Genomic DNA, 27,917 nt, shown 5'->3' with positions numbered 1-27,917 from the left:
CTGGCTACACCATGTTTCTTGAACATGCCCCTGCCTACCGTGGTCTTCTGCTTATACCCACAACGAGTACTTGCTGCCCTTCCATCTCTGTCCTTCTGTTAACCTGACAGTTAATGAGACACCAACATGCATTTGATGCTGCTCTATCATGCCGCCTCAACCCAGCCAAATCACTACACGCTTCCTGAATATCTATAGAGATTTAACATAAGTGACAATTTTTATTGTGGAGAGTTGTAACTGGGAATTAACTGAATTCTTAACTGGCTGATTCAGCAAATAGGAGTTTTCTATACAGATGAGTTCTCAGCGCTAGAGGACCTTACGGGACCTCCAGCTTGACTCCCTCTTCTTTGCGGAGGGAATGAGGCTCCGAGAAGAGGCGGGGCGCCCTCTCGGCCGCGGCCGGCAGGTTCCCGGACTGCCCGCTGGGCGCCGCCCTCCTCTGGCCCGCCCGAGGACCCGTGCAAGGTGCCCGCGGTGGCGCCTGACCGAAGAGCGGTTGCGGGGGCGTCCTCCGCTCCCGCATCCGCGTCCCGCGCGGTCCCTCGTGAGCGCGGTCGGCGGCGGGTGGCGCGGCCCCGGGCCAGTGTCGGGCAGGGCCGCACCCGCACACGCAGGCGGAGCACGGCCGCCCGCGCCAGGACCCGCGGGCCCGGAAACGCTTGTTGTCACAAAGGGGGGGAACACGTGGGCACACACGGCCCGGCGGCGGTCGCAGGGAGCTAGGATCGCCCGGAGAACCGCCCACCGTCCCTGCCCGCCGGACTTCTCGGCCCCGGCCTCCAGGCCGGTCCACCTTCGGCCGGCGCCCGGCCGTGAGGTGGCTGTCCGGCTGGGCCTGACCACCTCTCTCCAGTACGTACCGGCGGCCCGAGCCCGCGTCCTGCTGCTCGCCGAGGGGCTACCCCGAGCCTCCCGCAGTCCCCGAGCACGCGCGATCCTGGGGAGTTTCCCACTGGCACTGCCACTCCGAGAGCCGGGCCCTTGGCTCTTAAGGCCCTATCAGACCTCCAGTCCTGGGGATCTCGGGCACCTGCGGTACAGCAGTCCCCACGGGGGTACCCTCTCTCCTCCAGTAGGACGCCCCTGGGTTCCTCAGTCTTCCCGTCTTTCCTTCTCCTTAGGTTTTTATCCACCTCGTTCGGACCCCCTGCGTAACCATGTCCATCCTGTATGTCTCCCCTCATCCCGATGCCTTCCCCAGCCTCCGTGCCCTTATCGCTGCGCGTTATGGGGAGGCTGGGGAGGGACCGGGCTGGGGAGGAGCCCACCCCCGCGTCTGTCTCCAGCCACCCCCGACCAGCAGGACTCCCTTTCCCCCACCCCGCCTGCCCGCCCTGGAGCAGGGGCCCGGCGGGCTCTGGGTGTGGGGGGCCACCGCTGTGGCCCAGCTGCTGTGGCCAGCAGGCCTGGGGGGCCCTGGCGGTAGCCGGGCCGCAGTCCTGGTCCAACAGTGGGTCAGTTACGCCGACACGGAGCTAATACCAGCTGCCTGTGGAGCATCGCTGCCGGCCTTGGGACTCCGAAGCTCTGCCCAGGACCCCCAGGTGATTGGGGAGAAGAAGGGAAGAGGGAGAGGGGGAAATTTAGAAGAAAGAAGGTGGAATGGGTAGTGAAGATAGCATGTCAGATGTGGACAAACACTGATCAAATCCCAGATTGCCGCCTGGTATGATAACCTTGGGCCGGTTTTTTAAACTCTGAAGCCTTGGTCTTCCCGTTGATGAAAAGAGAAGTTTTCATGTTGAGGAACTCGAGAAGATTGAAAGAAGTGTGCAGAGCAGTCTGGTGCCAGGTGTTTTAAAGTCTGGGCACAGAAGTTTGAGGAGTCTGAGGCTGATGAAGGCCGTGGTTACTGTGAAGTGTAGAAAATAAAGACTGGGTGAAGAAGAGATGAGAGGCAAGTGGGGTGCGAGAGGTGGCCCCTGCTGGAAGGAGATGAGGGAGAGGGAAATGAGGAAGGGCTGGAAGGAGAGAGAACTGTACCAGACTGTAGCCAGGAATTCTTAAAAGCAACCACCTCCTTGCAGAGTTTTGAGCACATGGTGGATACTTCGTATTTCTTGAATGAATGAATGAATGAATGAATGAATGAATGAATGAATGAAATGAATATATGACTTAGACCCTGACTTGCTTCCTTATATCCTGCTTATCCTGTCTAAAATAGAGGTTCCCTCTCTGGAATTCCTTGTCCCCACTTCAGCCTGATTTATTTTTCTTTAGAGCACTTAGGAAGAAAAATAGGGTAATGTGTTATATATTTGCATATGTATTGTCTGTCTCCCCCACTAGAGTGTTAACTCCACCAGGCAGGGTCTGTTTTCATCTCCTCATTCTTAGAGAAGTGTCTGGCCTGTAGTAGGTACTTAATACTTCTTGAAGCAATTACTGTGCTGTCTCATGTAATCTTTACATTAACTTCTTGTGTTTGATATATTGCATCTGACACATAGTAAGTGTTCAGCAGGAATTCATTGAACAAATGGGGATATTTTTATGACCATTTGACCTCAGAGGTGGTGATTTGTGGAGTAGAAGGGGGTCACCTGGATTGGGTGGGGATAAGGGGTGGGATTGAGGTGGGCCAAGCCTTATCGTATTCATAACCTCTTCCCTTTCCTGCTAGGCTGCCCTGGGGGCCCTGGGGAGGGCTCTGAGCCCCTTGGAAGAGTGGCTTCGGCTGCATACCTACCTGGCTGGGGAGGCTCCCACTCTGGCTGACCTGGCGGCTGTCACAGCCTTGCTGCTGCCTTTCCGTTACGTAAGTCACCGGGGCCTAGAGAAGAATGACGGAAGCTCCCCTCAGACCTCATTATAGGGTGACTAAGGCTGTTTCATTTCTTGTCACCATCCCAGGTCCTGGACCCCTCTGCGCGCCGGATCTGGGGTAATGTGACACGCTGGTTTATCACCTGTGTCCAGCAGCCAGAATTCCGTGCAGTGCTGGGGGAAGTGGTTCTGTACTCAGGGGCCAGACTGCTCTCCCAACAGCCAGGTGAGGCAGGGTAGGGAGTAAAATGGGAGGGGTTCCTCTGGGCTTTCCGTGTAGCTCACTTTCTTTTTTTTTTTTTTCTTATGAATGGTGGAATCACTGGGGAAGGGGCCTGAGGAAGGGTGAGATGGGAGACCAGCATGGAGGAGCACTTGGGCAGCTGGAATAGCCCGTCGAAACATAGTAGTAAGGTTCACAGAGGGTCCCCATTGGGCCAAGTTGGCATTTCTGTGCCTCTGCCTAGGCTCTGAGGTCCCTGCACCCCCAAAGACTGCTACGCAACTCAAGAAAGAGGCAAAGAAACGGGAGAAGCTAGAGAAATTCCAGCAGAAGCAGAAGAGCCAACAGCAGCAGCCACCCCCAGGGGAGGTGAGAAGCTAAGGGTAGGACTGGAAGAAAGCTGGTAGCACACATGGGTGGATGATATCTGTGCCTGTATCTCTTCCCTCCCAAGCAGAAGAAACCAAAACCAGAGAAGAGGGGGAAACGGGATCCTGGGGTCATTACCTACGACCTCCCAACCCCATCTGGGGAAAAGAAAGGTACTAGAAGGGGGTAGGGACCCCAGCGCTTCACCTCCACCCTCTTCAGCTGCTGCTGCGCGGTGTTACCCCTTCCTACTCTGCCGTTGCTCCCACTGCTTGGCTTGTGAGGATTTGCACAGCCCCTGGATCTCCCAATGCCTGTCCTGTGATGTGAGCACCAAAGGCCCGTCGGCCCAGCTGTTCCCAGCCTCAGGCACTGACCCTCCCCTTCTCTCCCCCAGATGTCAGTGGCACCATGCCTGACTCCTACAGCCCTCAGTACGTGGAAGCTGCCTGGTACCCTTGGTGGGAGCAGCAGGGCTTCTTCAAGCCCGAGTATGGAGTGAGTGGCCTCCACTGCCCAGGCCTGGAGGAGATGTGGGAGGGGGACAGCAGGGCCAGAGGACAGGTTGCCTGGGAGGGGGCCGGGAGAGGTGACATGAGGCCTTACCATGTGCCCGTCCTTCCTCCCCCATCAGCGTGCCAGCGTGTCAGCACCAAATCCCCGGGGAATCTTCATGATGTGCATCCCACCCCCCAATGTGACAGGCTCCCTGCACCTGGGCCACGCACTCACCAACGCCATCCAGGACTCCCTGACCCGATGGTGAGTTCCTGTCCTCTCCTTCAACGGGTTCCCTCTGCCTTCTCTGGCTTCTCGCTCCTGTCCTCCCTTCTGTTCCCTGACAGGCCATCTGTCCTCCCTTCTTCCATATTGGCCCTCAGCTGTGCCCCCTGGTGGTGCTACACTTCTCTCGTAATCATTCCCATCATCCTCAGCATGCTCCCCCAGTCAAGCAACCAACACCCCTCATTTGCAGATGCTGTTCTCTCCCTGCTCTTGCTATGGAAAATAACATTATTTTGAGTTAAACAAGAAATCTGTGAATATGTTTTTGTAAGAAATTTAAAGCTTCAAGTCTCTTTGCATGTCTCTAGACCTACTCCCTCCCGAAACATAGCCATTATTACCACTTTGATGTGTATCATTCCAGATCTTTCCTATCTACTTACAAATATGCATGCCCATAGCACTGTATAATTTTCCTTTTGAGTGGGTTTTTCTTTTTCTCTTCTTTAACATAAAGGTCTCACCCCAAACATATTACTCTACGACTTTTTTTTTTTTTACACTTAGCAGTTTACTTTGGAGATCTTTTCCTTGTTCTTATACATAGACTGATCTCATTCTCTTTCATTGCTCCATAGCATTCTATAATGTGGCTGTGCTGTAATAATCACTTTTTTTTTTTAATTTTATTTTAGAGTAAGTGCACAAGACGGGGAGAGGAGCAGAGGGGGAGAGAGAGAGAATCTTAAGCAAACTCTTAAGAGTCAGTCATTCAACTGACTAAGCCACTTAGGTGCCCTGGAATCACTTTTTTATTAATGGCTGTTTCTGATTTTTCTCTCTTGAAAACCTTGCTGGAATACACATTCCTGTATATGCTTTCTCAAGTGCAAGTGGAAGGATTCTCTGGTATACTATCAGGAAGTGAAACTTCTGGGTTTGAGGGACATGCTTATATTAAGTTGCCCCCAAAGCAGCTTCAGTGATTTATACTTCTGTGAACTGCATGTGAGGGTATTCATTTCCCTGTTCCCTTTCCGACCCTGGACATATCCGTGCTTGTTTGTAATTACTGAGTCTGTGCCTGTTCATGTTTGGCTAGTCAGGTTTCCTTTTATATGAATCGTCTGTTCCCATCTTTTGTCTATTTTTCTATTGATTCTTTGTTGTTTTTTTTTTCTTTAATTGGTTTGTTGGAAGATTCTTTAATATTCAGATATTGATTTTTTTTGGTTTGTTGTGTATGTTTTCTCCTGTTCTAGTACTTGTTCCTTCCTAATTTTTACTATTTTAATATTTTAATTAGTTAACAATTATATAATTTAATATTCCAGATGGCAAGTTTCTTTAAAAATGTACTTAATTCAATTTATTTATTTACTTTTATTTTAGAGAGAGTGCTAGCAGGGAAGAGGGGCAGAAGGAGTCAGAGAGAGAGAGAGAGAGAGAGAGAGAGAGAGAGAGAGAGAGAGAATTTTAAGCAGGCTCCACACTTAGCAAAGAGCCCAAAGCAGAGCTTGATTCCACAATCCTGGAATCATGACCTGAGTTGAAATCAAGAGTCAGATGCTTAACCGACTAAGCCACTCAGGTGCCCCTAGAAAAGTATTTTAAAACAACTTTTTATCTTTAGAAGCCAGGGTTTATTTAATTTTAATTTAAGTTCTGAGAAATTTTTCTGGAGTCTTATTTACTAACTTAATTTGGTTGGGAGTACTTATCAGGCATCACTATGTGCCAGCTGTGCTCTGGGCACTAGGGATACAACATCAGATTTAGAATTTTGTGAGGAATTGAAAGCTGAAAATACAGAGTTGTGTTAAATACATGTAACATACAAGGGTCAGTTTAGTAACACTAGAAAAGAAATAACACTTCTTAGAAAACTTTTTAAGGTGGGGCCCCTGGGTGGATCCAGCTCTGAGTCAGGCTCTACACTGACAGGGCAGAGCCTGCTTGGGATTCTCTCTCTGCTCCCCCCGCTCACATTCTCTCTCTCTCTCTCTCTCTCTCTCTCTCTCTCTCTCTCTCTCTCTCTGTCTCTCTGTCTCTGTCTCTCTCTCTCAAAATAAATAAACTTAAAAAAAAGAAGCAAATGACATTTAAAAAAAGAACTTTTAAGATAGCAGCCTTTTTTCTAATGAACATGGCCTAAATAAAATGTTAGAAACTCCCATTTACTTAAATGGAATAGATTTCTATTAACATTTTAGAATAAAAAATAACAGGGGTGCCTGGGTGGCTCGGTTGGTTAAGTGTCCGACTTCGGCTCAGGTCATGACCTCGTGGTTCATGGGTTTGAGCCCTGCATTGGGCTCTGTGCTGAATGCTTGCTTGGAGCCTGGAGCCTGCTTCAGATTCTGTGTCTCCTCTCTCTGCCCCACCTCCACTCATGCTCTGTCTCATTCTGTCTCTCAAAAATAAATAAATGTAGGGGTGCCTGGGTGGCTCAGTCAGTTGGGCAACCGACTTCGGCTCAGGTCATGATCTCACAGTCTGTGAGTTCGAGCCCCGCATTGGGCTCTGTGCTGACAGCTCGCAGCCTGGAGCCTGTTTCAGATTCTGTGTCTCCCTCTCTCTCTCTGACCCTCCCCCGTTCATGCTCTGTCTCTCTATGTCTCAAAAATAAATAAAAGTCAAATAAAAAAATTAAAATAAATAAATAAATTAATTAATTAAAAAAAAATAACACGTGAAACACAACATTAAATATTTCCATCAACAAAACATTATTAATAAAAGTGGGTTGTATATCTATATTTTTTCTTTTTCTCCCCAGCAGAGAATAGGGTACTTTCATGCAAATACCTATGACATTTTACTGATTTTTTTTTTTTTGTTCAACTTTATACAAACCCTGAGAAATGCTTTTAGTAAAATATTCTTTGTGTTTTCTTTCTTTTTTTTTTTTTTAATTTTTTTTTCAACATTTATTTATTTTGGGGACAGAGAGAGACAGAGCATGAACGGGGGAGGGGCAGAGAGAGAGGGAGACACAGAACCGGAAACAGGCTCCAGGCTCTGAGCCATCAGCCCAGAGCCCGACGCGGGGCTCGAACTCACGGAGCGCGAGATCGTGACCTGGCTGAAGTCGGATGCTTAACCGACTGCGCCACGCAGGCGCCCCTGTTTTCTTTTTTTTAATGTTTATTTTATTTTTGACAGAGACAGAGCATGAACAGGGGAGGGGCAGAGAGAGAGGGAGACAGAGAATCCAAAGCAGGCTCCAGGCTCTGAGCTGTCAGCACAGAGCCCAGCACGGGGCTCGAACTCACAGACAGACCGCGAGATCATGACCTGAGCTGAGGTCGGACGCTCAACCTACTGAGCCACCTAGGCGCCCCTATTCTTTGTATTTTCATTTGTTATGCTTTACTTCTTTGGTAATACCTAACAAATACCAGATTTCATAAAACATATTTGTATCCAGTACATGTTTTTATTTTTGAGACAGAGACAGAGCATGAGCAGGAGAGGGGCAGAAAGAACGGGAGACACAGAATTTAAAGCAGGCTCCAGGCTCTGAGCTGTCAGCACAGAGCCCGATGCGGGGCTTAAACTCACAGACCACGAGATCATGACCTGAGCTGAAGTCAGACGCTTAGCCGACTGAGCCAACCAGGCGCCCCCGTATCCAGTACATGTTTAACCAACACTTTGAGGATCGAAGAGCTCAGGAGAATGGAGTCGCTTTAGTCCCTATTCCCAAGGACCCAAGGAGATCTAACTGTAGTGGGGATGATCAGATTATAAAGTAATGAATATAATATAGTTTGATGAGTCTTTGAAAGTGATGTATAGGTAGTGTTTGTTATTTTTTTAATATCTTTATTTTATCTTATTTCATTATTATTATTATTTTTAAGGAGGCTCCAGGCCCAGCGCAGGGTTTGCACCTGAGATCAAGAGTCAAAAGCTGAATGGGCTGAGCCACCCAGTTGCCTCTGTTTATATAATAATTTCCTCTCCCCGCTTTAATGTGCTTAGTTCGAAAAGGTCACAGAAAAGGTCATTAGAATTTAACGGCTTTATGTGCCACATCAGCAGAGAGCTTGAGCATAAGCTGCACGAACTTGAACCAGAGCGTGGCAGATGTAGCCCTGCAATGCTACTCTATTTTCTCTAATTCACCTCCTGATTAGTTCCCTAATGTGTTACTAGCTTCTAGTCACTTCCCCCTAAATGGCCTATCACTTGCTTTTTAACTTTACTTAGGGGTCTTATTCTGAGATTTTTACATTTTGGTCTAGTTGATTTGTCAGTGTTCTTTAGCTTTATATTTGCGTCTTGTTAACAAAGGCCTCTCTTACCTCAGTCTCATCTGTGTCTTGGTCTTTTTTTGTTTGAAAAGTGTGTTATTTTTTTCTAATGCTTTTCTGATAGTGTTGAGTTCATCAGTCTGATTAGAATTTATCGTTGTGAGTGTTGGGAAGTAGGGAACTAATTAGCTAGCTGTCCTAAACAGACTTATTCAGTAGCTCATCCTTTCCCTACTGATAAGAAATGCGACTTTTGACAAATACTGAATGTGCTTGCATCTGTTTCTAGACCCGGTTTGGTTCCCTTTATCTGTGACTTTGTTTCTATGTAGTAACTTACTGTGTATTTTTATTTATTTATTTATTTATTTATTTATTTATTAGTAACTTACTGTTTAATAATCATAACTTTCTCATACGGCAAGAGCGTCTTTGTTTCTTTGTTCTTTTGCCAGATTGCTCTGGCTGTCCTTGCACATTGCTCCCTGACTAGAACATTTAAAAAAAAAAATTTTTTTTTTAACATTTATTTATTTTTGAGAGACAGAGACAGAGCACGAGTGGGGGAGGGGCAGAGAGGGAAACACAGAATCCAGAGCAGGCTCCAGGCTCTGAGTTGTCAGCATAGAGCCAAACATGGCGCTCGAACCCATGAACCATGAGATCATGACCTGAGCTGAAGTCGGACACCTAACTGACGGAGCCATCCAGGCGCCCCTCCCTGACTATAACTTTAGAATTGGGCCCCTTTCTTTCCTGAGTCCATTGACTCCTTGCCCAGGAGCCCCATCTTCCTTTGATGCCAGGTCCACCAGCCCACTCCCCTTGGGTCCTCGTGTTCTTCCCATAGGCACCGCATGCGAGGGGAGACCACCCTGTGGAACCCTGGCTGTGACCATGCTGGCATTGCCACTCAGGTGGTCGTGGAGAAGAAACTCTGGCGCGAACGGGGGCTGAGCCGGCACCAGCTGGGCCGAGAGGCCTTCCTACGGGAAGTCTGGAAGTGGAAAGAGGAGTGAGTATGCAGCACCCCCCCCCCCCCACTCCAGTCCCCCTGTCCAGATAAGATCTCTAGCCTCTGGCCGTGGCTGCAGAGCCAGACCCTCATGGAGGCTGAGGGTCAGTGGGCTCTGGGGCCCAGGTCATTTTCAGAGGGACGGGTGAAAATACCCCATCAGCTGCTCAGTGTCTCTCTCCAGCCCAGGCCTGAGTGCTGATCCTGGCCTGTTTGTCCACTTCCAGGAAGGGTGACCGGATTTACCACCAGCTGAAGAAGCTTGGCAGCTCCTTGGACTGGAATCGAGCCTGTTTCACCATGGACCCTGTGAGTAGGAGGGGTCTTGGGGCTGAGGCAGGACAGGGAAGCTCCCAGAGCACCCACAGAAGAGAGCACCCTTCCCCTAGGAGGGGAGCCCACTGCTCATAGGAAACCACTAAGGGCTCAGCTGCAAATACCACTTCTTGCCCCTTATCATGGCCCTTTGTCACCGTCTGGGAGCTCACATTCTTTCAGGTGGCACACATTGGGGCCTCACTCTCCTATGGAGCCTGAACTCCCAGGATTCTCTTCACCAGCACCTGTCCCTAGCTGAGTGGCTTCCCTGCCATCTTCAGAGTCTTCAGGCTTGTTGCCTGCCTTTGTGTTCCCATAGTTCTCTCTCCTCCTCAAGAAAAATACTTCTGCCCTCTAGCCCTCAAAGGGGTCTGTGTGCTGACGGTGGGACTCTGGACAGCCCAAGTCTCGCCAGATCCCGCTGCTTTGGCAAGTCTGCCTGGGTCCCTAGGCGCCTGGGCCCATGCGTGACTCCCCCTGCTCCCTAGAAACTCTCAGCAGCTGTGACAGAGGCCTTCGTCCGGCTCCATGAGGAAGGAGTCATCTACCGCAGCACCCGTCTCGTCAACTGGTCCTGCACCCTCAACTCTGCGATCTCCGACATCGAGGTGTGTCCCCACCCCCACCCCAGGCTCTCTCCATCTCCGCCCCCCCACTCCAGCTCCCTGGCTATTTAACACCCATCTCACAGGTGGATAAGAAGGAGCTGACAGGTCGCACTCTGCTCTCCGTGCCTGGCTACAAGGAGAAGGTGGAGTTTGGGGTCCTTGTCTCCTTTGCCTACAAGGTCCAAGGCTCAGGTAGGAGCCAGGGGCATCAGGGTCCCGGGCTGGGTGAGGTAGGAGGTGAAAAGGGGCCAGAGCTGAGACCACAAGTCCTCGTGTCACCCTAGACAGTGATGAGGAGGTGGTAGTGGCGACAACTCGGATTGAAACGATGCTGGGAGACGTGGCCGTAGCTGTGCACCCCAAAGACCCGAGATACCAGGTGTGGCAGGGGTGCTGCCCACAGCTGGGGAGGAGTGCTGGTCGGAAGGGGCTCCTACACTGTGAATGAGGTTGGGATGGGCGCTCAGCCTCTTGGCTGAGAGAAAATTGCATCAGAAACTCATTTTCAGCTCCTTTTTGGCCCTGGGTGTTGGGACAATCAGGGACCTGGGTAAGAGGAATTGGGTCCAGCCCGTTTTGAATTTTTTTTCATCTTTGAAATGATTTATTGTTTGCTTTTGCCTTCTTGAATTTTTGATGTCTCCCTCTGCCCCCAGCACCTGAAGGGGAGGAGCGTGATTCACCCATTCTCGTCTCAGAGCCTCCCTATCGTCTTTGACGATTTTGTGGACATGGAGTTTGGCACAGGTGAGCCGGGGGCTGTCCTCTGGAGAGAGAAGGAGGCACCCTTTGGTCATTCATCTTCCCTCTGGAAGAAAAAGAAGAAGCTTTTCCTAAACCAGCAGGACTTGGGCTGGGTTTCAGGGGGCTGTACTCGAGAGGTGGGAGACAAGGGTGGTCTGGGGGCCACATCTTTCAGCAAAAGAGGGTGTGTATAGAGACTCCACTGAGTCTTTGTGACCCTGGCACCCCCACGTACACCCCAGGTGCAGTGAAGATCACCCCCGCACATGACCAGAACGACTATGAAGTCGGGCAGCGGCATGGGCTGGAGGCCATCAGCATCATGGACTCCCGAGGGGCCCTCATCAACGTGCCCCCGCCTTTCCTGGTGAGACTACCTGGGGTGTGGTGGCCAGGTCGAGAGATGGTGGGGTACGTAGGCATGGCCATGATGAGGCCTGTCTCCTACCCAGGGCCTACCGAGGTTTGAGGCCAGGAAGGCAGTGCTGGCGGCACTGAAGGAGCGGGGACTGTTCCGGGGCATTGAGGACAACCCCATGGTGGTGCCGCTTTGCAAGTGAGGATGGGGGCCTGGGAAGAGGGCAGGGGAGGGGCTCCTCAGGGTGCTCACCTCTTGATCTCCCACCCGTGTGTTCTCACAGCCGGTCCAAGGACGTGGTGGAGCCTCTCCTGCGGCCACAGTGGTACGTGCGCTGTGGGGAGATGGCCCAGGCCGCTAGTGCTGCTGTGACACGGGGAGACCTCCGCATCCTACCTGAGGCCCATCAACGGACATGGCACGCCTGGATGGACAACATCCGGTGCGTCAGGGCCCTTGATGTGGGAGGGTGATTGGGTGAGAGGCTAAGCAGGGCACAGGCCGGGGCACCTCCCTCCCCTGCCTGATTCACGTCCCTTCTCCCTAATCCCCCTGCCCCCCACCATTTGCAGGGACTGGTGTATCTCCCGGCAGCTGTGGTGGGGCCATCGCATCCCAGCCTACTTCATCACAGTTAGTGACCCAGCTGTGCCCCCAGGGGAGGTGAGAACTGGGCCAGAGCTGGACACTGGCACATCTCAGGGAGTTGTGGGTCTATGGGGTCCTTGCTGGGGGGAGGGGTCAGGGCAAGGCAGAGGGACCCCCTTGGCACTCACCCTACCTCTGGCAGGACCCTGATGGGCGGTACTGGGTGAGCGGGCGCAGCGAGGCCGAGGCCCGGGAGAAGGCAGCCAAGGAATTTGGAGTGTCCCCTGACAAGATCAGTCTCCAGCAAGGCAAGTCAGGGCCTTGGGGGTGAAGGGTAGAGCTGGGGCTCTGATCCTCATCTCTGTCCCCTCTGATCTCTGACCTTTGGCCTCCCTCAGATGAGGATGTGTTGGACACCTGGTTCTCCTCTGGCCTCTTCCCCTTCTCCATCCTGGGCTGGCCCAACCACGTATGTTCCTGGGGGACCAGCCCAGGGTGGGATGGCGGTCTTGGAGGTGGGTGCTTGGCTCCCCATCATGCCCTGCTCTGCCCCCAGTCAGAAGATCTGAATGTGTTCTACCCGGGGACGCTGCTGGAGACGGGCCATGACATCCTGTTCTTCTGGGTGGCCAGGATGGTCATGCTTGGCCTGAAGCTCACTGGCAAGCTGCCTTTCAGAGAGGTGATAAGACTGCCGACACCCTTCCCACAGTCCCTACCATCACCCACCCTCCTGTGCCACAGCTCAGGCTCAGCACACATGGGGACACAGCACAGCCCACGGACAGCTGTGGGTGGGCCTAGCCAGGGAGGGCTTGTGGGGACTGAAAGCCAGCCCGGGTTCCACTCAGTGATTCTGTGCCATGGCTTCCTAGATGAGGGAGCGCCTCTAATTCCCATGAAGGTGCCAAACGCACTGGCAGGGGTACCGTGGGGGCCTGAGGTTCAGAACGGGGCAGACCAGATGCAGGGCCCCGGCAGGCATTGCGGTGTGGGTGAGGAGACACATTGTCATGGGCCTTCCCTGCCCTTGCTTGTCAGGTCTACCTCCACGCCATCGTGCGAGATGCCCATGGCCGAAAGATGAGCAAGTCTCTAGGCAACGTCATCGACCCCCTGGACGTCATCCATGGAGTCTCCCTGCAGGTGGGGCTGCGCCCTGGGCCGGGCTGGGAAGGGCTGTGGGGCTGTGGCCACGGCCCCCTGACCGCTCCCACCTCACCCTCAGGGCCTCCACGACCAGTTACTGAACAGCAACCTGGATCCCAGTGAGGTGGAGAAGGCTAAAGAAGGGCAGGTACCGAGGACGGGCTCTGGGGCTACAGTGTGGGCTGAGGTAGGTGAGGCTGCCTCAGGACGCCCCCGACTGACTCCTCCCCACAGAAGGCAGACTTCCCGGCGGGGATTCCCGAGTGCGGCACCGATGCCCTCCGGTTTGGACTGTGTGCCTACACGTCCCAGGGTATGGCCTCCAAAACCTCTCCACTGAGTCCCTCCTCCTTCCCTGAGCCCACTCTTCTCCTTTGCCGTGGGCACGAGTTGGGAGGGAGAATAGTGAGGAGTCACACTTCACACCCGCCCAGGTCGCGACATCAACCTGGATGTGAACCGGATATTGGGATACCGCCACTTCTGCAACAAGCTCTGGAACGCCACAAAGTTTGCCCTGCGTGGCCTTGGGAAGGGTTTTGTGCCGTCACCCACCTCTGAGGTGAGGGCCTGGTAGGCGGCAGGGTGGGCAGCACCCACACAGGCAGCTCGTCTGCTGCTCAGGCATCGAGCATGGTCCGTGCTGTGTCACGATTGTAGCCACTGAGTCAGGAGGCCCAGCACCTGCCCCGGAGGAGCCTTCCTGCAACAGGTGGGACAGATAGATACAGGGAAAGCCTGAGCATCGGGGTCCTCCGAGAAGGGGGTGGGGGTCCTTTTTCCTCCAGATGCTGGGCACATGGTGGTTGCTTCAGATGTATCAGGCTGCTGGAATGCCGATCTGCCCATGGTTCCTGCCGCCCATGGGCTTCTGCCTCCTTCCCCCTGGGCTTATGGTACTTCCTCGCTGATGTGCCCCTTCTTCCCAAGCCTGGAGGCTATGAGAGCCTGGTGGACCGCTGGATCCGCAGCCGACTGACTGAGGCCGTGAGGCTCAGCAACCAAGGTTTCCAGGCCTATGATTTCCCAGCTGTCACCACTGCCCAGTACAGCTTCTGGCTCTATGAGCTCTGTGATGTCTACGTGGTGAGGAGGAGCTGAGAGATGGGTGGGGGGCGGCAGAGCCCTGGACCTCACGTTGCCAGTGGTTGGCCACGAGACCTGAGCCAACCTGTCCCCTTCCTGGTCCTCACAGGCACAGTGAGGGCTGCAGGCTGGGCCTTTTCCATCCCTGAGCCTCGTGCTCTGTGCTTCCTGGTCCCCTAGGAGTGCCTGAAGCCCGTGCTGAATGGGGTGGACCAGGTGGTGGCCGAGTGTGCTCGCCAGACCCTCTATACCTGCCTGGACGTTGGCCTGCGGCTGCTGTCACCCTTCATGCCCTTCGTGACTGAGGAGCTGTTCCAGAGGCTGCCCCGGCGGACACTACAAGCTCCGCCTAGCCTCTGTATTACCCCCTATCCGGAGCCTTCGGAGGTATGGGGTGTAGCCTAGAGGGGGGCTCTGGCCTGCCCCCCTGCCTCCCTCACCCCCTCTCCCATCCCACAGTGCTCCTGGAGGGACCCTGAGGCAGAAGCTGCCATGGAACTGGCCCTAAGCATCACACGAGCTGTGCGCTCCCTGCGTGCCGACTACAACCTCACCCGGATCCGGCCTGACTGTGAGCCACCTCGTCCCACTGGCCCCTCAGTCCACTCTGGGACCCTTGTCCGACGAGGTTGCCTCCTCTCGCGTCTCCTGGGGGCCACATCTCACCTTCCTCCCTCCCCGCAGGTTTCCTAGAAGTGACTGATGAGGCCACGGGCGCTCTGGCGTCGGCTGTGTCAGGCTACGTGCAGGCGCTGGCCAGCGCGGGCGTGGTGGCTGTCCTGGCCCTGGGGGCTCCCGCGCCACAGGGCTGTGCTGTGGCCCTGGCCTCTGACCGCTGCTCCGTCCACCTGCAGCTGCAGGGACTGGTGGACCCGGCCCGAGAGCTGGGCAAGCTGCAGGCCAAGCGTGGTGAGGCACAGCGGCAGGCACAGCGTCTGCGGGAGCGCCGCGCTGCCTCAAGCTACCCTACGAAGGTGCCCCTTGACGTCCAGGAGGCAGACAAAGTCAAGGTGTGTGGTGTGGGTGGGCATTCCTTCTCCACTGCCCACACCATCTGCTCCCTCCATCATCAGGCCCAGCCCTGGGCAGCCATGGGGGAGCAGGCCGCCCGGGCCCCTTGCATAGGCGGGGCCCATGTAATCCCTCCTCTTACATGAGAAACGGTCAGCAGCAGGGGCACAGCCCAAGGTCACACAAGCAAGGTGAAGACGGACCTAGAACCAGGTATCCTGCCTCCCAGCCAGAACCCTCGTGCCCCACCCAGTGCCCGGAACATCCTGAGTGCCTGGTGCTGGTCTCAGGACCACTTACAGCCAGGAAGCCTGGCAGGCTCACCTGGGATCTCTCCAGGGAGAAGCAGTGGGGTGAACCACATGGACGCAGAGAGAAATGAGCGGAGGCTGCATTACGGAGCCTTGGTCGCTGAGCAGGGCTCAGTCCAATCTCCCGGAAACCTGCTCAGGGCAGGGGGTGTCCCCCTTGCCATTTTACAAATGAAGGCCCAGTGCCTGCCTGGGAGGCTGCGTCCCTAGCCCCTGTGTGCTGCCATCCAGCTGGGGGTCGGGCTGCTGGCTAGGGCACATGGGCTCCTTCGTTTTGGGGGACTGACCACTCTGGCAAAAGGCAAGACCTGAGAGGCCAGTGATGATGGAGGGGAAGGTGGGTGCTGATGGGGAGGCTGGTGAGAATTCGGAGGGAACAGGCCAGCCGAGCTCACAGTCCCCAAACTACTCCCTGCTGCGGTCCCCACCCATCTTTCCAACTGGGACCCCTCTGCCATCGCGAGCATTTGGAGGTCTCCTCTCTTGGGCCTGGATCCTCACCACCCACCACCCCCTCTCCCTTGTTCCACCCCCAGCTCCAGCAGACAGAAGCAGAGCTCAGGAAAGTGGAGGAGGCCATCGCGCTATTTCAGAAGATGCTGTGATGCACCCGACTCTGATCCTCATAACCCCCAGCAGTCCGCCATGGGGGTGGCAGCAATAAAATATTTTGCCACAAAATCATCTCTTGTCTGTGTGTGGTGGGGCCGGGGAGGGGCACTGAGGGCCCGTGCCTGGGAAGGTAGTGGAAGGGCGGCAGGCTGAGCAAGAGGCGCCGGGTGGGCAGAGAGGTGCATCTGCCTGGGTCTGTCCCTGGCGCTGAGCCAGGCCTGAGTCATGTTGCTCACTCATTCCTCCTCCCAGCTCTTCTCCACTCACCTCTGCACTGCTGCTGAGGGAGCCCCGCCCTGGTGCCGGCAGCCGCTTGTGGCCTTGGGCGGGCACAAGTAGAGGGGCCAGGGGCTGTCTGGCCTGCCCCCATCCTGCCGGGGCCTCCCTCCCCCTCCACTCGTCCTGAGTTAATTATAACTCTGACCTAAGTGCCCTGTGACACCACGCCCCAGCGGCGCTGCGGGAGACCCAGCAACCAGGTAGGGGAGAGGCCTAGAGAGGAGATTCATCAGGTTTTCTGTGCTGGGTGTTTGGGGGTGTGGGTGTCGGTCTGGGGGTGGGGAAGGGGGTCTTGGGGAAGGAGCCTCAGTTCCTTCCTGCAGGTGTATGTCCCCATTAGCCCATTAAGGCCCTCAGGTTGTCTAGGCAACTGAGAGGGGAGGCCAGGCTGGGGCAGATCCAGGTGCTTCAGGCAAAGCAGAGGAAGGGCCCAAAGCAGGTGCCGGTGGAGACAGCTAAAGAGCTGGGCCTGCCCTGGACCCGCTGCTGCTTCCTGCTCTCGAGAGCCTTCTGTCCCTCAGGTCCATGTCCCAGCCATGCTCCCTGCAGACGTGCCCCTGGCCCACCTGAATCCTTCACTGCTGCTGCTGCTGCTACTGCAGCTGCTGCCCCCTGCATCCTCCTTCTTCCCCAACATCTGGAGCCTCCTGGCTGCCCCCGGGTCCGTCACCCACCAGGACCTGACCGAGGAGGCGGCGCTCAATGTCACCCTGCAGCTCTTCCTGGATCAGCCACCCCCAGGCCGTCCCCCGCTTCGTCTTGAGGATTTCCTGGTGAGCCTCCCCAGGTCCTGTCACATCCCAGCTGGACTCCCCAATTCCCTGGGACTTCTACTTCTTCAGGGCCCTGCTGGCCAAGAGGAGGGACATCCTTCTCTTCCTTGGCTCCCCACCTCTACCCCTTGCAGTAACAATACCCAAGTGTCCTGGTCCTAAAATCAGGAGTCCTTCCCTCCCTCCTCCTTAGAAAGGTCCAGAATTGCCCTTCCTTCGTAGGGCCCAGGACCTTCAATTCCCTGCACACCCAACCTGAGTGCCAGTTGCTAAGAAAACGTGGGCAATGGTGCAACCCAAGGGTCCCCTGTCCCCTAACCCACTCTCTCCAGGGCCACACCCTTCTTGCTGACGACCTCTTTGCTGCCTACTTTGGACCTGGGTCTCCTTCCCGGAGGTTCCGAGCAGCCTTAGGTGAGGTCTCCCGTGCCAACGCAGCCCAGGACTTTCTGCCAACATCCAGGAATGACCCTGACCTGCACTTTGATGCTGAGCGGCTGGGCCAGGGGCGCACACGCCTAGTGGGGGCTCTCCGGGAGGCCCTGGTGGCAGCCAGAGCTCTTGACCACACCCTGGCCCGCCAGCGCCTTGGGGCTGCACTTCATGCTTTGCAGGTGAGAACTGCATAAAATGGGCAGGGGTTTCTTCACCCCAGGTCTTCCCGTCCCCCAGATACAGACTTCCTCCTGGCACCTCCTCCTTCTCCTTCTTCTTCTTCTTCTTCTTCTTCTTCTTCTTCTTCTTCTAATGTTTATTTATTTATTTTGAGAGAGACAGAAAGCAGGGGAGGGGCAGAGAGAGAGGGAGAGAGAGAATCCCAAATGGGCTTTGCACCATCAGCGCTTGATCTTACCAACCACAAGATCAGGACCTGAACAGATATCAAGAGTCTGACGCTTAACTGACTGAGCCACCCAGGCGCCCCCTCATGGTGCCTTCTTAATCACACCTCCCCCAACTCAAGAAGTGATGGGGCACTGCTTGCCAGTGCCCTGAGACTGGTCCCTAGTTCCCCCACCTCCAAACTGGCAGCTCTCCCTGTGGGAAGAGCCAGGAGGCCAGTGTGGCTGGAGAAAAGCGAGGAGGCGTGAGGTTGGGAGTGGGCCTTGAAGGCCACCGGAAGGCCTTTGGTTGAACTCTGAGTGGGATGGGAGGAAAGACCGGGAGGCTCCCACCTGGGGAGAGCTCTGTTCTGGGCGACAGGCAGAGGGTGTGGAGGGCACTTGGGGTATCTGACAGCGGCAGCGGGGGTAGGAGGAGGCTTTCCAAGAGGAAGAATAAGCGCTGGAGATTGTGAGAATGGTCAGACAGCGCCTCATTCCCCTTCGCCCTCCCTCCCCCCAGGATTTCTACAGTCACAGCAACTGGGTGGAACTGGGACAGCAGCAGCCACACCCTCACCTCCTCTGGCCTAGGCAGGAGCTCCGGAGCCTGGCACAAGGTACGGCCATGACCCTGGGGGATGGGGGAAGCCCACTAAAGCCATGTCCTCTCAGCCCTCAGCCTCCCCAGACACTGTGTCACATCCTCAGGTCACATAGGATGTGACATGGCTTCTTCTCTGGAACGACCTGTGAGGTCCCCCAGTCCAGCCAAAGGCCAGGTCAGTTAGATAGCTTCCCCAAGGTCACAGGGGTGGACAGAGCCAGGACCAAGGTCTGCAGACCTCAGCTGAGTTCTCTCTCGTGTGGCTTCCTCCCCCAACATGGGATGGAACATACAGGGCTGTTCCTCACAGTCCCCTCATCCTTCCACCTGAGCTATGACGCAGCCTCCTGTCCATTACAAGTTCACTTCCTGTCCACAGCTCACGCTTCCGGGTTTCCTAGCACAGTCCCGGTCTCACATATTCAGTCTCATCACTAGATGACCTCTAGGTTTTTGTTCAGAAATCCTAGAAGGGTACATTTGGGCTTTTGCCAGCTCAGGGAAAAGCCAAAGTTTGGATGGATGGGGATAAAGGTCAGTGGTGGCAGGATCTTGGGATCTAGACCCCTATCCTCTCTTCCCAGTGGACGATCCTACCTGCTCTGATTGCGAGGAGTTGAGCTGCCCCGGGAATTTGCTGGGCTTTACACTCCTCACCTCTGGCTACTTTGGAACTCATCCCTCCAAACCTCCAGGTACCAGGCAGAAGTAAGGGGAGAAAGTCACTTCCTTTCCCCTGACCCTCTCCCTAGGGATCTCAGAACTGTAGGCCCTTGTCCCATTTCCTATGGCATCACTTCTGGAAGGAGTGGATGCTGGGGATGGGGTAGATGGATGGAGGCCCACTGAGGTGGCCATGATTGTTGGGTGGGGGAATAGCTTCTTATTCAACCAGTAAGACTTCTCCATTACCCAAGGGTAGCTTTGGGGGATGGACTGGAGGGATTAGGGGATCCACCATGTACTGTGATGACTGACCCCTCTAGATTTACTCCAGATTGGCCCTCCACAAATGTCATCTTTCTTGCTGATCCTTTGCTGAAGAGTGAGAGGTCAGGCCAGGTCAAAAAGGGCCTCATTTTCTTAGGAGGCAGTGGGTTTTTTACCTCCACCCTCCAGATCTCTTTCCCCAAACCAGGGAAATGTAGCCATGGGGGCCGTTTTGACCAGAGCAGCTCCCAGCCACCACGGGGAGGCATCAACAAGGATAGCACATCCCCAGGCTTCTCTCCCCATCACATGCTGCACCTCCAGGCAGCAAAACTGGCCCTTCTGGCCTCCATCCAGGCCCTCAGTCTCCTGCGAAACCGGCTGGGAGACAGGGGTTTCTCCAGGTGAGTGGCCTCTGGGCGATGTGCTCCTTAATGCGCATGTGCTCCTAGGGGAGCTGAGTAAATGGGGGCTGGGGACAAATGTGCAGACTCCTCACCGTATCTCTGGCCTGCTCCCCAGGCTGCTGGACATCAGCCCAGCCTCCAGTCTGAGCTTCGTCCTAGACACCACAGGCAGTATGGGTGAGGAGATCAATGCTGCCAAAATCCAGGCTCGCCACATTGTGGAACAGCGACGGGGCAGCCCCATGGAGCCTGTCCACTACATCCTGGTCCCTTTCCATGATCCAGGTAACTGTGGTCTGGTGAGGATAGCGGAAGGAAGGAAAGTCTAGGGCAAGGGGTAAATGCCACTGGTGGGGGAAAGGGCCTCATGGCTCCACTTCCTTAAAATGGTGACGTTTCCTATGGTTGAGCCTTTACTGGTACCTCTGTGTGTACGATCGGCTACTTCTTCCTCTGTTTCCAAAATGGCAGCACTTTCCATATGAGGTTAATCATGATCTGTGCTTAGCCAGGGGCCTCTGCTTTCTTAGGCTTCCATGTTAATCAGTGATTTTCAATTCTCCCCATTTTCTGTACACAGAGGTTGGGATGAGGATGGGTCCAGGCCTCTGTGAAGCCTCTGAGACAGATTGGAAGTTAGACCGACTGACCCGGGTTGACCAGTCACTGTGCATGCTTAGGCTGATCATTTAGACTTTTTTTGCCTCAGTTTCATCATCGATAAAATGAGTCAGTACTTGACCTATATTATCTGATGGCCATTTCAACCCTAGAAGATAGGCAGGATTTTCTAGGGTTGAAATGGCCATCAAATAAAATAGCTACAGCGCTGAGAATTCCCTAAAGGCAAGCGTTGAGTCTGATTTACCTGCATAAATCTCATAGTAGCTGGAATTTAACAGGGGTTTATCACATATTATTTTTAATTTTTTTTAATGTTTATTTATTTTTGAGTCAGAGAGAGACAGAGCATGGACAGGGGAGGGTCAGAGAGAGGGAGACACAGAATCTGAAGCAGGCTCCGGGTTCCGAGCCGTTGGCACAGAGCCTGACGCGGGGCTCGAACTCACAGAGTGAGAGATCATGACCTGAGCCGAAGTTGGACGCTTAACTGACTGAGCCACCCAGGCGCCCTGGTTTATCACATATTTGATGAAGCTTTGAGTTTAGCATTAATTATATGTCAAGTCACTATTCTAAGGTTTACAAAATCAACTCATTTAGTCCTTCTAATGACACTCTGAGGTAGGTACCATTATTTCTCTGATTTTTCTGGTGAGGAATCTGAGGCCCCAGGTGTTTTTTTATACTTACGCACATATCCAATAACGGCTCTCTCAGGACCACAGGAAATGCTGCCATTTTGTTAAGGAAATGAGGTCCACTTCCCCGCAAAGGTAACTAGCCCTTACCCAGCCCTGCCTATAGAAATATCAGAGAATATTATTATTTCAATACTTGTTCACCCCAGGAGCACAGCGAGGCCTCTTGACTGGGGGGTGAGAGGTGGCCCTGGGTAGGGATGAGGGGAGCCCTCTCGTCACTCATCTCAACCTTCTTTCTTCCTCCCCAGGGTTTGGCCCTGTCTTTACCACCAGTGACCCTGATAGCTTCTGGCAACAACTCAATGAGATCCATGCCTTGGGGGGTGGAGATGAGCCTGAGATGTGTCTGTCAGCCCTGGAGGTCTGCCCTCCCCCTCCCCCTTCCCTTCTTCCCCCTTCCTTTCCAGTTCCCACCACCAAGGGGAACTAGAGGCTTCCTGGGACCTCCACCCTCCACCCTACCTTCAGAGCCTAGGTCCACTAGCTTCACTCCAGGGTTCCAGGGCCATATTTCTTTCTATTCTGCCCTCCCTTCCTCTACCCATTCCTCTGCTGCTGCCATTTTTAACACGAGCACTTTCCCTCTCTGCCAGCTGGCTCTGCTGCACACACCTCCACTCTCAGACATCTTTGTCTTCACCGACGCCTCCCCCAAGGATGCCTTTCTCACCAACCGGGTGGAGTCCCTGACTCAGGAGCGGCGCTGCAGAGTGAGCACAGCTGATGGGACATCCGATGTTAGCCACCCAGAGATATGGGGTTTCCCATACCTTGTTGACGACTATCTCATAACAAGGATCACACCACACTCTGGTGGTTGAACCAGCCTTGGCATGGGGTGGGAGAAGCAGACAATGAGTATAACACATCCTGATCCCTTACATGATGCTGAGTGCATATTTGAACTGGTCTCCAATAAACCATTTGAAGAACTGGAGATCTAGTTGCCAGCAATCCGCTGTGGATGACAAATGGAGACAGTTACAGGGAGTGGCAACTACTAACTGAAGGCCTGGGGCTGTGTCATTGGGAGACCCTGCAGGAACAGTCAGAGGGTAGACCAAGACCTTACTCCTCCTCATCAGCTCCGCAGAACACTTGAGCACAGATCCTCATTGACAATGGTAGACAGCACTTGGAGTACTCAGTACTGGCCTCTTTTTCTGGGCACAGGTAACATTCCTAGTGACCGAGGACCCATCGAGGGTTCAGGGCCGAGCTCGGCGTGAGGTCTTGTCCCCTCTGCGTTTTGAGCCCTATGAAGCTGTGGCCTTGGCCTCAGGAGGAGAGGTAATCTTCACCAAAGACCAGCACATTCAGGATGTGGCAGCTGTTGTTGGGGACAGCATGGCTGACCTGGTAAGTATGAGGGCCGGAGGGACTAATGCTTTTGGCTCAGAACTGAGGGTACAGGTAACACGGCACTGCTCTTTCTCATAGGTTAATAGTTTAACACTGCTTGCTGTGTTGCCACTGCAGTCAGAAGGGTGGGAAAGGAAGTTTCTCTCTCTCTCTCTGAGATCCATGGCTACCCAACTTCCACGTTGCTCCTTCCCTATTAGCACTGCCCCCTGTCCCCCAGTCTTGGCCTCCAGTAGTCTGTCCTCGGAAGTCCTACCATCTTTTAAGGAGGGACAAGAAGCAATCACCTCACCCTTAATCCCTTGCCTCCAATTTGTTGTTGACCGTAACTTCATCCCTGGTCCTGGGCCCCTCTTTCACTGGTATCCCTTCTCCATGTGTGACTTAGTTTCTTTCTGACTCCACCTTTCTCCTGTCTTTGTTCCCACTTCATTCAATGCCTCATCTTCTCCCCTATTTTTTGGCTCTGCCCATCCCTCTAGGTTACCCTTCCCCTGGAACCTCCTGTTGTAGTGTCTGGAAGGCCACTTGTGTTCAGCGTGGATGCACTGCTCCAGAGGGTCACAGTCCGGATCCATGGGGAGGTCAGCAGCTTCTGGATCAGGAACCCTGCAGGTATTTCCACGTGTGTGTCTCAAGGCAGAGGGAAGAATGGAGAATGAAGGGTGACATCCTAAGGGACAGGAGCTAGCTCATGTGCCAATCTCTTGCTCCCCCACCCCCACCAGGGGTCTCCCAGGGCCAGGAGGAAGGCGAGGGACCTCTAGGTCACACTCGCCGCTTTGGGCAGTTCTGGATAGTTACCATCAGTGATCCCCCACAGACAGGGACCTGGGTGATCCTGGTCACAGCCGAGAGCATACCCCGGGTGAGAGTGCAAGGTAAGGTGGGAGATATTGCTGGGAAGGGAAGGGACGGGAAGGCTGCAGAGCTCAGAGAGCAGTATCAATCACATTCATCTCAGGAAGGTCTCTGATTGCCTTGGCCCTCCTCAGCCCAGACATCCCTGGACTTCCTCTTCTACTTTGGGATCCCTGTGGAGGATGGCCCCCACCCTGGCCTCTACCCCCTGACTCAGCCAGTTGCAGGTAGGTCTACCCACCCCCCCAACTTGTCCATTAATATATATACATGTATATATTGTATATGTATATGTCTATATATATGTGTGTGTGTATTGTATATTGTGTATGTATATTGTGTGTGTGTGTGTGTGTATATATATATATATATATCCTTTTATTGAGTTATAACTTGCATATAATGAAGTGCACTAAACTTAAGTATACAGCTGGGTGGACTTCATATAATGCACTCATGTAACCATCACTCGACTCAAGATTTAGAACATTTTCAGCATCCCAGAATCTTTCCCGACCCTGCCCAACAATAGCCCTCAGAGGTAACCCCTTTTCTCCATTCATACTCATCTCCAGAGGTAACCCCTATTCCAAAAGCTGATCATTCCTTTCTCCTTGTCTCTGAATCTCATGTGGACCAGTGTTCTCCCCTCCCCTCCCCTGTCCCAGGCCTCCAGACCCAGCTGCTGGTAGAGGTGACAGGGCTGGGCTCCAGAGGCAACCCTGGAGCTCCTCTGCCGCATTTCTCTCACGTCGTCCTACGAGGGGTCCCGGAAGGTGCCGAGCTGGGCCGGGTGCCTTTGGAGCCCACGGGACCGCTGGAGCGAGGTTTCCTCGCAGCCTCGCTACCGTCTGCACTTCTGTCCACTGCGGGACCTTTCTCTCTGGAGTTGATTGGCCGGGACGGAGAGGGGCAGAGCCTGCACCGAGCTGCTCCCCAGCCCTGCACCGTGGTCCCTGTCCTTCTGGAGGTGAGACGCAGGAGGAAGGTGCAGGTAGGGCTGGAGAGAGCTGCAGCGGCTCCTCCTCGCCTGACCCGCGCTCCTCCGTAGCTCAGCGGCTCCCCGGGATTCCTGGTTCCAGGCAGCAAGGCCCCGCTCAGCCTCCGCATCGCCAGCTTCTCGGACCCTCAGGATCTCGATCTTAGGACATCTGTCAAGCCCAGCTTCGCTCTCACCTCCAACCTCTCCAGGTATTGCCCCTGAACTCTCCGGTGTGGGAGCTGGTACTTTAAGCCCCGCCCACAGCAGCCACTTTCGCTTGGCCCTCAGATTCTCGCCTCCCCTCCCCTCCAGCTTTGGGCGCGGACCCTGGGCTCTCAACTATTCGAGAGCTTCGGCCTTCAGCCCGGCGTCCGTACTCGACAGGGTTCGCCTGGAACCAAATGAGTCCGCCTGGGGGCGCCTGTGGTTGGAGATCCCGGACTCAGCGGCTCCAGACTCCGTGGTGATGGTGACTGTGACTGCGACAGGTCCAGAAGCCAGCCCAGTGCCCCCGACCCATGCCTTCCTCCGGCTCCTGGTGCTGGCCCCCACCCCGCAGGTGAGGCACCCCCACTTTCCATCGCAGGATAAGCAGTGTAAGGGGTGGTAGGTGCAGGCTTAATTTGGGTGCAGACACGCTGACCGGCTCTCCCTCTTCTCCCTAGGACCCGCTGGCTGCCCCTGCCCACTCATCTGGCCCTATCCTCGCCTCCACCAGCCCTGCCTCCACTTCGGTGACTCGGGGAAGGGCTGGGGGAGGGCTGGTGGGCAACCCCTGGTGGGGCACAGTTGGAGGGGTGCTGCTTCTGCTAGGCCTGGCCTCCTGGTGACACCAGAACCCCTAGAGGGATGTGCCTGCAGCGCTATTTTCAGTCTGGCCCCACTGGTGAGAAGGCAGCCGGGCCTTGGGACCCGACCTCTCCCAGCTGGGATGGAGGTTTTCCTTCTCACACACTTGTCCCTCTCTTTCTTTGTGAGATTGGGATAGAGGGCAATGGACTTTCCCACAATGCACTTTCCCCAACCCTGCTGGGAACCAAAGCAAATACTCCTTTTTGGAGAAAATTGGCCTCTATTTCTCTGTAGCAAAATCTCTTTACTCCACTATTTATTCATGCTTTCCTAAGCTCAGGTAGAAGGAAAGATATATGGGGAGGAGACTAAAGTTGAGAGTGGGGGGTTTATTTATAGAATTGTTCTTACTTGAAATTCTGAGGAAGCTTCTATTTTATTTTTGTATTTAAAGCTGAAGGACAGTTTCAATAAACATGTCTTCTCTACAGAGGGATTTCAAAGAAAGATCATTTATGCAGATCACTTAAGGGCGAGTGAGGGCATAAGACACCAAGCAAATGAAATGAAGTTTTCAGTTGTGGAGAAGAAACTTTACACCAAGATGTTAGGACTTCAGTTGGCCCACCACCTGGAGCCATTTATCTGTTAAGTCAAGAAGCAGGATAAGGAGACTGGGGGTTCTGACTCAGCCTCCCCTGTCACCAACTGAGGAAATCGAGAGGAGGCTTCACACACGGGTGGGGCCCCTCCGCATATTGGGGCAGCCCAGCTGAGCAGTCTCCCCTTTGGGCTGAGTGCCTCCTTTCTGCTGCCTTGACAACTGGAGAGGAGGAGAGAACCGGTGTGGGCATCTGTGCTCAGGCCGGGGCTTCCGCCCTGCCCCCCACTTCCCTACAGTTTACCTGCTGCTGCCATGCCGTCTGCTTCCTTGGCCTTCCCTTCCAGTCCTGGGTGGCACAGGAACTAGCCTGATTCGAGGGATGTGGGGAGAACTGGGAGGGAGAGGAGGCTGGGATTTGCTTTTCTCTGTTAAACCAGTGCTGACCCCAAGTCCCCTCTCTACCCCCGCTTCCCGAGAGTACAAACTAAAAACAATAAACTCACCTTCTCCTGAATTAGATTCTGCAAACAGATGTTCATATTTTGAATCTGGGCTAACTGGGGGCCACCAGGCTCTGAGTGTAAATCTGATAGAAAATTCTAAAGGAGGAGTTAGAGGCTGACAACATGGTGAAACCTTGAGGTCCATCTGCCGCTCTTCTGTCACCACAGGCCATTACCTCTCCAGCTGGATCCCCTCACCACAGAACCGCCCCCCCCCCCCAGACAGGTAGAAAAATCCAATGCTCTCCCTACCATCTCTTTAACAGTCCCGTTTCAACATCCCCCTCAGGTGGGATAGTACCCCTTTCCCTGTTCTTTATGGATCCTCCCTGTCTAGTCCTGACCCATTGGAATAATCCAGGCCACTCCCCCATCTCAATGGAGTGATCCAAATCAGGTCCCTCTGAATGGAATGCAGACTGGCCTCCTCCAATCCTGACAATGAACACCAACCTGCACTTGGTGGCATCCAGTCATTACAATTCATGATCCCTGCCCATTAACTCTTGCCTTTCCAGGGTGGTGTCAGGCTGTGTCCACATGTCCCCCGTGCCCCCAGAGCCCCCCTGCGCCGCACAGAAGCCCCATACCTCACCAAGAGCCCCCAGATGCAGCTGTTGTTGCTGTGCCTCCCTCAGACGGCCCTCAAACCAGGCCTGGCCATGCTCCAGCAGCTCCAGCCCCTGCCACAGGGCGTCCTGCTCCCTCTCCAGAGCCTGCATCTTCTGCAGCTGGAAAGGCCAGAAGCAGAGGCTGACTTGCTCCCCAGCAGGGCTCTGAGCCCCGGCCGTTTCTCTCAACCCTTGGTTGGGTTCACTGGTCACTGAGTGTGAACCCAGACTGACCACTGAGCTGGAGGGCAAGGGGAAGCAGGGGAGAAGACTTACGGGTCCTGAAAATTGAGTGGAAATGTAAAGGCAGATCCAGGAAGTAGGCTTTCCTGGGACCTCTTGCTGGGCTAATACTCACCCAGAGGAAGAAGCTCCGGGCCCCTGGGTCTTGGCGGCTTGTCCCTAATGGCAGCAGCAGAACTGTGTAGGGGGCCTGTACCAGGGGCAGCCCTCCGGGCCCCTGGCTCCCCATGGCTCGGAGGTGGGAAGGGTGGAGCCACGCCCACTGGTGCTCAGGGTGGGTCCCTCCCCTTCCCCCTGCCTTGTGCCCATCCCACCTTTTCAGCCTCTCAGAGCCTTTCCTGCTGTGTCTCTGAGGCTGGGGTGTTCCTACTTAAGGGGAAGAGACAACCTCCATTGGGTTTCTGTCTTCCTTCTCATCTGCTTTTGTAGGGTCTGTTGAAAGAGCTGGTTCTCATGAAGTCCGCTGGGTAGAACCCAAGGGTCCCCCTACAGCAGTGTCACTGTGTTGTTGTTTTAAGCTTGTTTTTTTTTTAAAGTAATCTCTACACCCAACATGGAGTTCCAACCCACCACCCCAAGATTGAGAGGCACACGCTCCTCTGAGCCAGCCAGGTGCCCCAGTGTCACTGTGTTCTTAATGAGGCAGGGCAGGCCCCTCTGTGGAC

At 54.3% G+C, this 27,917-nt stretch overlaps 3 protein-coding genes across 9 annotated transcripts; 2 read left to right on the top strand and 1 right to left on the bottom strand.

Annotated features, from left to right (window-relative positions):
• The first annotated feature begins 611 nt into the window (after positions 1-611).
• VARS1 (valyl-tRNA synthetase 1) lies at positions 612-16,224 on the top strand. 2 transcript variants are annotated; one of them, XM_006931574.4, is made up of 30 exons: positions 612-858; positions 1,128-1,550; positions 2,633-2,767; positions 2,863-3,001; positions 3,243-3,367; positions 3,453-3,540; positions 3,765-3,865; positions 4,002-4,129; positions 9,203-9,367; positions 9,595-9,676; positions 10,174-10,293; positions 10,377-10,485; positions 10,578-10,672; positions 10,950-11,040; positions 11,280-11,404; positions 11,490-11,593; positions 11,679-11,837; positions 11,968-12,058; positions 12,186-12,291; positions 12,382-12,452; positions 12,540-12,665; positions 13,025-13,129; positions 13,212-13,280; positions 13,367-13,445; positions 13,567-13,694; positions 14,063-14,218; positions 14,399-14,605; positions 14,678-14,789; positions 14,903-15,228; positions 16,077-16,224. In XM_006931574.4, the coding sequence occupies exons 2-30, from the start codon at positions 1,164-1,166 to the stop codon at positions 16,143-16,145; spliced, it is 3,798 nt and encodes a 1,265-aa protein (XP_006931636.1). In that variant the 5' UTR covers positions 612-858; positions 1,128-1,163; the 3' UTR covers positions 16,146-16,224. The 2 variants fall into 2 exon arrangements, with proteins under 2 accessions (XP_006931636.1, XP_003985990.1); XM_003985941.5 differs by having other exon boundaries at positions 614-858; positions 3,456-3,540.
• An 86-nt stretch (positions 16,225-16,310) lies between these two features.
• VWA7 (von Willebrand factor A domain containing 7) lies at positions 16,311-26,409 on the top strand. Of its 5 annotated transcripts, none has more exons than XM_003985940.6 (17): positions 16,311-16,631; positions 16,953-17,204; positions 17,537-17,818; positions 18,549-18,645; positions 19,217-19,327; positions 19,771-19,966; positions 20,085-20,254; positions 21,543-21,655; positions 21,888-22,004; positions 22,468-22,653; positions 23,139-23,271; positions 23,385-23,537; positions 23,652-23,744; positions 24,186-24,487; positions 24,569-24,708; positions 24,884-25,058; positions 25,165-26,409. In XM_003985940.6, the coding sequence occupies exons 2-17, from the start codon at positions 16,968-16,970 to the stop codon at positions 25,327-25,329; spliced, it is 2,670 nt and encodes an 889-aa protein (XP_003985989.2). In that variant the 5' UTR covers positions 16,311-16,631; positions 16,953-16,967; the 3' UTR covers positions 25,330-26,409. The 5 variants fall into 5 exon arrangements, with proteins under 5 accessions (XP_003985989.2, XP_011280610.2, XP_006931633.2 ...); XM_011282308.4 differs by having other exon boundaries at positions 24,812-25,058; XM_006931571.5 differs by lacking the exon at positions 25,165-26,409 and having other exon boundaries at positions 24,574-24,708; positions 24,884-25,023.
• On the bottom strand, positions 25,899-27,850 carry SAPCD1 (suppressor APC domain containing 1). 2 transcript variants are annotated; one of them, XM_019830383.2, is made up of 5 exons: positions 27,368-27,850; positions 26,989-27,129; positions 26,399-26,494; positions 26,197-26,286; positions 25,899-26,114 (listed from the first exon to the last, which is right to left on the bottom strand). In XM_019830383.2, the coding sequence occupies exons 1-5, from the start codon at positions 27,479-27,481 to the stop codon at positions 26,022-26,024; spliced, it is 534 nt and encodes a 177-aa protein (XP_019685942.1). In that variant the 5' UTR covers positions 27,482-27,850; the 3' UTR covers positions 25,899-26,021. The 2 variants fall into 2 exon arrangements, with proteins under 2 accessions (XP_019685942.1, XP_019685944.1); XM_019830385.2 differs by having other exon boundaries at positions 26,399-26,481; positions 26,994-27,129.
• Between the last annotated feature and the right edge of the window lie 67 nt (positions 27,851-27,917).

This window comes from Felis catus, chromosome B2 (assembly GCF_018350175.1).
Source record: "Felis catus isolate Fca126 chromosome B2, F.catus_Fca126_mat1.0, whole genome shotgun sequence".
In the NCBI taxonomy this organism is placed as follows: domain Eukaryota; kingdom Metazoa; phylum Chordata; class Mammalia; order Carnivora; family Felidae; genus Felis; species Felis catus.
The sequence above is the reverse complement of the archived record's forward strand: the minus strand, read 5'-3'. Positions and strand labels throughout refer to the sequence as shown.